Source organism: Cannabis sativa, chromosome 7 (genome assembly GCF_029168945.1).
Source record: "Cannabis sativa cultivar Pink pepper isolate KNU-18-1 chromosome 7, ASM2916894v1, whole genome shotgun sequence".
Classification (NCBI taxonomy): domain Eukaryota; kingdom Viridiplantae; phylum Streptophyta; class Magnoliopsida; order Rosales; family Cannabaceae; genus Cannabis; species Cannabis sativa.
Window position 1 is genome coordinate 2,221,989 of NC_083607.1, and position 12,014 is coordinate 2,234,002.

Sequence of the window (12,014 nt, forward strand, 5' to 3'; positions counted from 1 at the left end):
TTGAAAGTGTGAACTTTGGTGTATCTTTAAAGTAGAATATTAATGTAAAAATTCCATACTAATTTGGTACTTGGTAGAACGATATACCCTTCGAAATGCTTTAACAAAAATTATAACTTATTTATATAAGTGTATATTGTAGTTATATTATGCATCTTATCCTTTTAATTTAAAATTTTAAATAATTTATCGTGTTAAAAGTAGAATTCAAACAACAATCAGTTACACATGTATTTTTTTTTTTTTTTTCTATATGTGCAATTAATTAACTGTTATGAATTATATTTTTCACACTATATATTATTTAAATAAATTTGTTGATGAAAATTAATAAAATTTGTTATCTATTATACACCATCTATTAAAAGAAATTGAATTATAATTTTTCAAAATGACATAAATATGTAGGGACTTTTTTGGCTCCCCCAACATGAGAATTGTCTTATCTTTTTTATTAAAAGGGTTTGCTTTATTAGTTAATAATAATATTCCATCATATATACATAAATATAACAAAAACACTTAAATCTTATTATTATTATTTTTTTTTTGGTGAAAAAGGGTTTGGAGAAATTATAGCCGTTGAAGGTGACATGACATGGAAATATTGTATTAGGTAGGATATTAGGTTTACATGATAACTACGTGATTGAGTAAAGTTCACTTTCAATTAAAATTACAATTTTTTTTTTCAAAAAAAAAAAAAAGGTGAGTAATGTAATATGAAAAGTATATTTATAATTAAAAGTTCGTTTATAATTTTTTTTAACAAAATATTACTAATATTGTAATAATATTATCGAGAGTTTGTTCAAAAAGATCAATATATGTAGAATGTAATAGAAATGTTACTTAGCAAAAATTTATCAATAGAAATATTTATTTTTGCTTCATATATAAGCTTCATTATATTTGTCATAAAAATAATGATTTATAAAAATTCTACGAAAAATAATGAAATAAAGACCATGTTTATAAATAAATTAATAAACATGTCACCTTATCAAAATAAATTAGATATGTATTAATATTTCAATATTATATCTAATTTCTTACAAATTTTGGAATTTAATACAAAAAATAAAAAGAAAATATATTGTTAATTGAAGCCAAATAAGAAAATATATTGTTAATTTTGGAATTTAGCTATAGTTCTCATGTGCTTTTAATACTAGTTGTTTTTTTAGGGACACTTGTCAAAAGTTAATGACTTAATTTTATTTAAATTCAATATTTAATTAATTAATGTCATTAAATTTGGGAAAGGGCCACGTAATTAATTTGTGTTAAGTAGTGTAGTTAGGTTAGGTAAGAAAGAATGAGAAGAAAGGTGTTTGTTGAGGCTTGAAAACCAAATAAAACTAACTCCATCTCTCATTTTAATTACCATTATATATGTAGCTTTTAATTACCATTATCATCAACCTTAACCATATAACTAATATTCAAGAGGCTAATTGTAAAAAAATTAATTTAGGGAGCAAATAATTATAAACATATATAACTTATTTTATTTAACATATATATGTTTTGACATGTGAATTTATGATAAAAATATTCGCAATCAACGCATGACTCTTCTCAAATAAAAATAGTTGATCGTCTAATCGAAAAATATATATTTTGTCAAACTATAAATTGTTAAATTTTCAATACCAATTACATGGGACAATACTGCTTTCAAAAATTATTTAACATATTTAATACAGGGTGGGGGAAATTTTGGTTTATGGACAGCTAAAACGTTAAAAAAATTATAAAAGAATTAATAAATTCATCACAGATGAAAATATATAAGAAATTATTTTGAAAAAATAGGATGCATTTTTTTGTTTGAGAATTTTATGTCTATTCATCCATGTTAATATTGTTAGCAAAATATATTTTGTATTAAGTAAGAGTATATAAATATATACATATTTGTCTAGCTTGTTTATTTATTTAATTTACTTTTACAAAAAAAAAAAAAATTATTGGATTGACAATTAATTAATTCTATGTATATTTAACTATAATATAATGAAATAACTTTTGGTTTTGACCTTAAGGAATTGAGAAATAGGTTGATAATATATATATATATATATATTTATATATTTTTAGTTAAATTTACATTTTAATTTGTGTATTGTGTATAGATATAGATCTTTCTCTTGGTGTTTGTTTTAGTTTATTATTGGTTTCAATTCCATCGGTTTAGTTAGGTTTTATTGTTTTTTGTTACACTCATTCTTGTTATAACCAATATATTATACTTAATAATAATTAGGATAATATTCAATCATCACCATTAATTAGGTAATTAAGGTGTTGTACCTATTTGTTATGGGATATTTTTAAGTGTTACTTGTCATAATTACAATGTTTAGGTCCAAGAAAATAAAGTTAATTTAGTCAAAGCCGATCTTATTGTTAGATGATGATGATGTAAAGTGGGTTTGTAACTATTACATATATTAGTTCATGATCTTAATTTATTATTTTATTTTTTGGATTTAAAATGATGTAATTATAAGAAGATAAGCAAGACACTTAATCAAACCTACTTGATATCCCATATAATCAAATCTTTTCAGGTTGTTGAATAAGAAGATTCGATTAATTCCATTCAACAACTAATATTTAAATATATACTATTTATTTGTTAAATATAAATATAATATTTTTATTCTAGAAGTTCTTCAAATACACTTCATTTACTTTTGTTATAATTGAGAGTGATCTCTACCGCACCCAATCATTGTCTGAATATGGTGTGCTGGTATTTTTGAATTCTAGATTATTCCTCAATCATGAGCTGTTATGAAATCTCTTAAAATCTTGGGATTCCCTTTTGTACAACAACCAATCATTAGACAAGGGAATATTTTATTGTTACGGAAAATATTCCATTCCTTGTACTATATATATACATTCTTTTATTCACTGTAAAGGCACTGAGAAATCAATACACAAAATATACTTATCATATTTTGCTGCAATACTCTACCTCTGCTATACTCTATTTTTATTTTTGTTCCTGTATTTTAGATTGGTATCAGAGCCAGGTTTGGTATCTCCAGACGATTCTTTAGTCAACAATGCGAGATCTCAAGCTGTCGAAGCTCCTCCTCAAGCTCCAGCTCCTGCACCAGCTGCTCCAGCACAGCCTGTGCCCTTGCTGCAACCTTTGGCACCCATCAACATTCACCTAAACAGAGATAACTATCCCTACTGGCGTTCACAAGTCGTCCCAGCCATCTGTGCTCACGATCTAGATGGATTTCTCTTTGGCACAGTACCGGTTCCGCCTCAGTACATCGAAGTTCCAGATGAAGTTAACCCCGACCTGTAGCAGCAGCAAGTAAATTCCCAATTTACTCTCTGGGTTCGCACTGACCAAGCCATTTTATGTTGGCTTTTAAACTCTATTTCTGAGGCCATGCTTGGCCATGTGTTTATGCTGTCGTGTTTCCTATGAACTCTGGTCTTTGCTGAAAAATCTCTTCACAACTCAATCTCGAGCATGCATACTTCAACTCCGCTTTAATAGTAACAATTAATTATTTCGATAAAATTCTTTTAAAAAAAAAAATAATATCAACAATATATCTAAATAATAAATTTTAGGTTAACTATGATTTTTTTCGACATGTGTCATATTGTGTTCCTGAATATTTTTAAAAATTCTTCTTGAACTACTAAAATTATTGTGGATTTAAGGATTTTCATTCAATTTCATTCAATTTTATTAGCCGACATCTCAATTACGATATGATTGAATATATATTCATTATGAATGTTTAGTAATTTTTATGACAATCATTAAACTTAGATATGTAAAACATGATATACTTAATTATATCAATAATAATAGATTTTTTTTGCAGCTAAACCATCTTAACTATTATTCGACTTGCACTTAACTTTTAAATCTTAAATTTTGGTAGTAAAACCGTCCAAACTACTCAAATGTTAGTAAATTTAAAGTGTTATCTTTTTTTTTACAGTTAACTGTCAACATAGACTGCTTATGTGTACACTCTTATACACATAACGTGTTTATATTGGTACACTTAATATTATTATTTAAAAATTATAAAAATAATTTCAAAATTGTAATATTTTTTTTTATTATTATTTTTATCATTTTATTTAATTTTAAAATAAACTTTGAAATAATAATATTAAGTGTATATCAATATAAACGTGCCACATGTATAAGAGTGTACACATAAGCAGTTTATGGTAGCAGTTAACCGTTAAATTTGCTATCTGTTCAGTAATTTGGAAGGTTTTACAACTAAATTTTGAGCTTGGAGGATCAAGTATAATTAACACGATAGTTAGAATGGTTTAACCATTAAAAACAATAATATTATAATACATTCATAGTTATATTGTGCACCCTTTAATATTTTTCAATCATATATATGTTTTAGATAATTAATAATTAGTGTTATTTTATAATAATTATTAAATTATGTGAGACACAATATTTAATTAAGCTATTTTTTTCCCTAAGAACTTAATTATACTAATTAATACCTATATGATATTTTTAAATAGTACTAAGGACTATGAGCTTTGCTATTGGGTACCAGTGGTGCCTAGTACCCTTAAGACGTGTCGTGTTACGATTGGCTAGCGATACTTTCTAAAAGCTATTATATTAAACTATATGAAACCTCATACTAAATTATACCAATAGCGATATTGACACGTAAGAGGGTGTTTGGCAACGGTACTGATGCATTTTAGCATCTCTCAAGTACTATTTGTACTTTTTAGCATTTCTCTTCAAATTGAACGGACATTAATTATAGGATGATTACAAGTGACACTTGTCATAATAATATTCACTTTCTTTGATATTAATTTTGGTGGTTTAAAGAACAAAAAAGCAAAAAGTTTAGTGAAATGTAAAGTGGGTTTGTATATACATTTTTAGTTTGTAGTTGTTTTTATATAGCTTTTAGATTTGAAATGATGTTTAGTATACCCCATTTCATCTCTAGTACTTTAATTAATCTAATCTTTCTATTCTTGATTGTCCCTTAATTTAAAGTATCTTAACTAATATTAAATGGTTCGGTATTGGATGGAAAATCCAAAAATTCTCTCTATATGAAAAGAAAATAAAAAAAAAAGAAAACAAGTGATTTCTTTCCCTTTAAAATAATAACACATTTTGTAGAGTTTTCATAACTTTTTATTGTTTGGTTACCAATTAGTTACCAAAAAGGAAAAATTGCGAACAAGTATTTTGTAGTGTTTTCATAACTTTTTATTTCAAATTAATTTATATCACTATTACTATAAATTTTAAAATATTTATCTTTTTATAAATATATTATTTATTTTCATTGAAGTTTATTCTTAAATAATTCTAAATTTTTTAGAAACATTAACCAAACATTTTTTTTTTGAAAACTACAAACACTGTTATATTTATCTTATTTTTAAATAATTTTTAAAACAAAATCCAAAAAATAATTTCAATAGGTCATTAAATTTTTCACAGTACTACAAAGTTTTTTCAAATGTAACTTCTTTTGAAGCTTCATTTTGTCCTCTCTCTCTCTCTCTCTCTCTCTCTCTCTCTCTCTCTCTCTCTCTCTCTCTCTCTCTCTTTTTTTCAAATGTATGATTTACTTAAAGTATCCTTTCATCTGTCCTTTAGAAAAAATAAATAAATTTTACCTAATAATAATAATAAAAGGTAATATTTCCTCTATTAAATGTGAAATTCATATAGAGAAAATGATGGTTCAAATTCAATTATTGAGTTCTGGACACTTATCTTATGCTGGGAGAGCTACACAGATCAACTCAATTCTTGTTGCTATTTATACATACTGAGCCCAAGAACTCATCCTTCCTAAGCAAAATTTACAAACTATTGATAAAATATGTCGTGATTTTTATGAAGTGGTACTTTCTGAATATAAACAGCTTGATCTTTTGGCTTGGAAAGATATTTGCAAGCCAAAAGATCAAGAGGGATTAGGCTTATTGTGAGCTATTAGAAAATATGTGTGGACTTTAACTCAAAAAATAAAGATAATTTATGAGTTAAATGGATGCATAAAACTTACTTAAAAGATTCAAATTGGTGGAAATATGAAACTTACTAAGATTGTAGCTCGTAGTGAGTTAAAATAATGTAGGTAAGGGATAAGTTAAAAGAACTGAAAACAATGGAGTACTATTCCATAAAGAAGACTTGTGATTGCTTGTTAAGGTTTGCTAAACATGTTTGGGCAAAGTACAGTCTTTTTAAACATAGATTTATATCTTGGGTTGATGACTTAGAAAATATTGAGAATGAGTGGCATATTACAAAGGCAAGGAATTCAAGGGGTGCAAGATTGTTTCCTTTGTGGGCATGATCTTGAAACACATAATCACTTGTTCTTCAAGCATTTGTATAGTCAAGACTCAAGAATGTGTCCAACAACTACTGCAATGGATTGGTATAAACCCTATACAAAGGAATTCTTAAATGTGCATTCTTTAGTGCTTAAGGCATATACATATACACCACTTGAGGTTAGATCAAGTGATCATAGGAGGGTGCGTCTGTGTTGAAGGTCCTCGGTTCGAGTCCTAAATTATACATGGTAATATACAAAACGCTTAAATAAAAAAAAAAAATTACATATATGATTTGGAGGGCAAGAAAGAAAGTGTTGTGGCATAAAGAAATAAAAGGTTGGTTTGAGAGATAATGTGAATGATTGTATAGGATGATTGGGTGTTAAGGGGTCAAGGGATTTTCAATTGTAAGTTGATGTACTTAATTGATTTTAAGTGCACGAAAGGTATATATTTATCATTTTATTTTATATTTTATGGTTAAAAAGATTTATAGTACACACTCTAAAAGAGTTGTTTTAATATTTTATTTTATATGTTTCACTAATTTAGTATAATATATATTTTTCTTCATAATTGCATACGTTGTATTTATTTAAGATCTTTATAAATTTTTAGAAAATTTTAAATAATTTATAGTGTCGAAAATAAGATTCAAACAGTTATTTACCTCCCGTGTAGAAAAAAAACAGTCATGCTTGCAACTTTATTTCAGTACTATAAACCATTTAGAATTTTTTTAAAAAATTTATAAATAGTCTTTAATAACAACAACACATACAATAATGAAAAAAAATTAAGCTAAAAAATTATTTGGGATGCTAGCCGATCATTTAAGAGGGTGTACTACTACCTTTTAAATTTTATTTTTCGGCACTATAAATTATTCAAAATTTTGTAAAAATTTACATGTGATCTTAAATAATTACAACATGTACAATTATAAAAAGGTATTAAAATAAAAAAGAAAATCGGGATGCCAAAATAAATACAATATTTTGATTTTTTTTATTTATTATTTTTTTTTTTTGTAAATACAACATATACAATTATGATAAAAACGATTATTTCACAACTTTTAGAATAATTCTTTTTTTCCTCACTAAAATTTAACTTCTAAAAAAATATATGATAAATAATATTTTGGACCTCATATTTTATAAAACTTACTGATTGGACTTTCTATTTTGTTAAATGACAAATTGAACCCTGTATTTTCTAAAATAGTACTAAATAGAACCCTAGATTAATTTTTTTACGTCTTGTCGTTTTCTATATCTGTTCGTGCTAGAAATTTCTTTCAAGTTAATTATATTAAAAAAAATAGTCAAAAATTGAGTTTAGAATCCTATTCGTACTATTTTAAAAAATATAAAATCTATTTTATCATTAAATAAAATAGAAGATTCAATTAATAATTTTGCGAAATCCAAAAAGTTATTACCCAAAAATATATATATATATATATATATATATATAAAAATATTGATATTGAAAGAGAACGGGTCGGTTTGATCCTGGATAGAACGGGTCGGGTTAAAGCCGCTCCATTTATGAGCTTTGGCGCTTTATTTTGTGAAATCAAAGCTTCTTACAGACGCTTCACTCTCTCGAAACGTTCTTTCAGTTCAGACTCAGAGTAGACGAGTTCAATCACCGATCTCACTTTCTCTCCAACTTTTCCATTTTTCTTCGATTCTTCAGCTTCCAGATGGTCAAAGCAGCTGGAAAATCATCCATCGGAGCTACCAACTCTCCCGACGAGGTATTTTTTGTTTGTTTGTTTGTTTTTCAAGCTATTTGTCTCTGCTTTCTTGTTTCAAAATGAAAGAAGTTGAGTTCTTAGTTTGGAGTTTTAAGAAATTGTGGAAGAAATTTGTGAATCTGGTTATTGTTTAGTGAACGTGAAAATTTGGTGGAATTCGTGAGAAAATTGGTGGAAAAATAATGAGATGGAGTAGTTGTTTTGTGTTTTGAATTTGAGGGATTACAGTTAAAGGTTTAAGGTGGCGTTTTTGGCTGGAAGGAATGAAAATATAGGAAAAAAAATGAGAATGAGAATGAGAATGAGAATGGAAGTAAGAACAGAAATGAAATGGAATCAAACTTAAAATGTATAAAAAAAATTGACAATTTTTTTTTATTGACTACCTTCCATTCCAACACTTTAAAATGCTACCGAACAAAATGAAATAAAAATTATTTTCTTTCCATTCTATTTCATTTTATAACCTCCAACCAAACACCACTTAAATTGCTTTCGTGGAGATTGGAGTTTAGTTGTTTTGTGTATTGAATTTGAGAACTTGCTGTAGAAGTTTTTGGATTCAGTTTAGTTCAAATTGTTTTGGTGTAGATTGCAGTGAATTTTTTTGGATTAAGGCTTCAGTTTAATTCAAATTGATTTGGTGCAGATTGGAGTTTAGTTGTTTTGTGTTTTGAATTTGAGAAATTGCAGTGAAAGTTTTTGGATTAAGGCTTTAGTTTAGTTCAAATTGTTTTGGTGCATTGGAGTTTAGTTGTTTTGTGTTTTGAGTTTGAGAAGTTGCATTGAATGTTTTTGGATTAAGGCTTCACTTTAGTTCAAATTGTTTTGGTGAAGATTGGAGTTTAGCTGTTTTGTGTTTTGAATTTGAGAAAGTTTTTGGATTAAGGCTTCAGTTTAGTTCAAATTGTTTTGGTTCAGATTGGAGTTTAGTTGTTTTGTGTTTTGAGTTTGAGAAATTAAGGCTTCAGTTTAGTTCAAATTGTTTTGTTGCAGATTGGGAGTTTTAGTACTCGTTTTTCTCTGCCTTCGTTTCTTAAGCAAGTAAAACGACTCACGGATCATCAAAGTGAAGCTCTACAGAAAACTGGTTTTGGAAATTTGCTATCGATTCCTAACCAGAGGCTCAACAAAAGTTTGTTAGACGAGTTAATGAGGAGATGGGACACTAATAAACAAGCTTTCGTGCTTCCTCGAGGTGAAATTTCTCTTAATCTTATGGATATCGCATTGATATTGAGATTGCGTGTTGTTGGTCCTCCAGTATCACTTGTTAATTCTATACCTTTCGGGGATTTAGAAAGAGATTATGGCGCTGTTATATGGAAAAGGAAGATCACAGTTACATCCCTAGAAAGTAAACTGAATTCATTTGGTGATCTTTGCAGTGATGAATTTGTAATAACTTTTTTAATGTATACATTTGGGACTTTTCTTTTCCCCAATGCAAATGGAACTGTAGATTCCCGTTTACTTTCTTATATTCAAGATGTGGACAATATTCGCCGGTTTTCATGGGGTGAAGCAGTTCTTAAAGATGTTTGTAATTGGTTAGATCAAAGGAAAATGAAGAGTGTAAAGTATGTGGGAGGTTGTCTTCTATTTCTTCAAGTGAGTTTGTTTACATTTAAACATTGTGAAGAAGTTGCTTGTCATGTTTATCATTTGTTTGAAGGAATGGTTTTTGGTCTTGTTTTACTAGATATGGTCTTTCGAGCATATTGACATAGCTCGGCCTGCCTTGTTGGGTAGCTCTGTTTCATTTCCTCGTGTGTTCAAATGGGATAAAAGTAAATTACACAGTAAACAACAGATTATGTCACAGTTTAAGTCTCTACACAATGATCAGGTAATTATATTTGGTGAGTTAGATTTAGTTTAAGCTTAGTTTCTCTTGAGTTTCTATATTTGAACTTGTCCTTTGCTGGCTTACCATATATTAGGTGACTCAGGAGCTTCAACTAACTTCTTGGGAGTCAGAAATTGACATAATTAAAGAGTTATTGGAGGCACAAAGTAATGAGAAAGAACATTCTGAAGTAGAAAACTCTTGTGTGAATTCTCCTATTGTTATTGTGGGTTGCTTTTACCTTTTTCATTCATTCATATCTTTTTTTTTCTTTTAATAAATGATAATTTTTATTACTATGTTGGTGTGGTTTGAGAAGCCTAATTGTCTATTCAACAGGACTGTGAATCAGAAGTTGACACAATTAAAGAGTTATTGGAGGCGCACAGTAATGGGAAGGAACATTCTGAAGCAGAAAACTCCTGTGTGAATTCACCTATTGTTATTGTGAGTTTCTTTTACCTTTTTCATTCATTCATTCCTTTGTTTTCTTTAAATAAATATAAATCTTTAGAATAAAAATGTTTTATCCTCCCACAATTATAACCACTTTCAAATCATGACCCTAAACTTTTTCGCTTGTTAAACATTTTCTTTTTTGTCTATTTTAATCATACGTGACTGACAAACTGCTTATGTCGTAACACTATCTGTATAATTCAATTAAATAATTTAATAAATTGATTTGTTATTTTTAATTAGTTTGATTTTAATTAATTTGTTATTTATACATGTGGAGTTGATGCGAGAATAACTCAGTATTAGGAATAGTCGAGAGTGTTGGGTGTACAACCAAAGTCCCCATTGTTTAGAAATGGGAAAGATCTTGGGTATATAAGGATGAACACTATCTCCATTGGAATGAGTTGTTTTTTGGAAAGGTGCCCAAAAACAAATCCGTGAGGGCTTAGGTCTAAAATAGATGGTGTCTCTTGAGTGTTGGATTTGAAAGTGGTAATAATTGATGGGGATAAATCCTGTTTATTCAATCTTTTATTACTGTGTTGGACTGTTTGAAGAAGTGTAATTTTCTATCCAACAGGTCTGTGACTTTGGTGCTACACCTCAAATGATGAGTCCAATAATTATTGAAGTGAAATCTGTATCTAAAATAATACATAAGAAACCAAAGCTAATAAGATCAGCATCTCAAAACGATGCCAACACAATTATTACTATTGGTGAAGTAAGATATCATCTTATTCTTCTCTGTATTTGATTGTGTTTTCAGTATCTTTCAATTCATTTGATTGGATAAGAAATTTATTTGACACAGGAAAAAGATTTGAGAAGAAGAGTCAAGATGTTGGAAGAGAAAATCATGGAATTACAGAAGGAGAATGTAGAATTAATGGGAGAAAATGATGAGTTGAGAAAAGATAACAAACTTTTGAGGTTGTCATCAGACAATCTTGTGTTTCGACTTGAGAAACTTTTATTGGATGAGGATCACTGCTGAGTAAGATCACTTATCTTATGCTTAAATAGGATTTTTGCCATTTTTCTAGAGTTAATGTTTGAATATTCAAGTTCAATTGGTTTTAACTAGTTTAAGTTAGTTAAATAAATTCTTGTACTGTAATTATACGCGTGGTTTGTAGTTGCATCAATAAATTATCTCAAAAAGTAAGCGAAATGTAATGAAAAAAATAATTTAAGGGACAAAATTTGTGTTATAGTTTGGGGGTAAAAATTTTATGCTTTGCAGTAACAACTAATTTTTTTTGGATGTTTGCAGGTGTTGGAAATTGTGAATTCCTCTCTATATATCAAGTTTAATCCAACAACTTGATGGTGATCAAACGATCTTCCTAACATAAATTTGGTATGGGGTTTTCAGTATTTTTTGTGTATACTTTCCTCAGAATGAAAATTAAAGTGTATAGAGTGCTTAAGGTTATATTACGATTTATCTTGTGGTTTCTTTCTTGACTTTGTAAATATGTAGATAGGTTTTGTAATTTATAATATGAAATTCGAACTTAATACGAATCGGAAGTACTAATAAGTAAAGTAGTACGAATTAGATTGAATAATCTTAAG

The 12,014-nt window shown here is 27.9% G+C and overlaps 1 protein-coding gene across 2 annotated transcripts; it reads left to right on the forward strand.

Annotated features, from left to right (window-relative positions):
• Positions 1 to 7,872: 7,872 nt before the first annotated feature.
• On the forward strand, positions 7,873 to 11,965 carry LOC115697854 (protein MAIN-LIKE 1). Of its 2 annotated transcripts, XM_030625009.2 has the most exons (8): positions 7,873 to 8,122; positions 9,119 to 9,733; positions 9,825 to 9,971; positions 10,066 to 10,197; positions 10,311 to 10,418; positions 11,014 to 11,157; positions 11,248 to 11,430; positions 11,710 to 11,965. In XM_030625009.2, the coding sequence occupies exons 1-7, from the start codon at positions 8,069 to 8,071 to the stop codon at positions 11,428 to 11,430; spliced, it is 1,383 nt and encodes a 460-aa protein (XP_030480869.2). In that variant the 5' UTR covers positions 7,873 to 8,068; the 3' UTR covers positions 11,710 to 11,965. The 2 variants fall into 2 exon arrangements, with proteins under 2 accessions (XP_030480869.2, XP_030480870.2); XM_030625010.2 differs by lacking the exon at positions 11,014 to 11,157.
• The last annotated feature ends 49 nt before the right edge of the window (positions 11,966 to 12,014 follow it).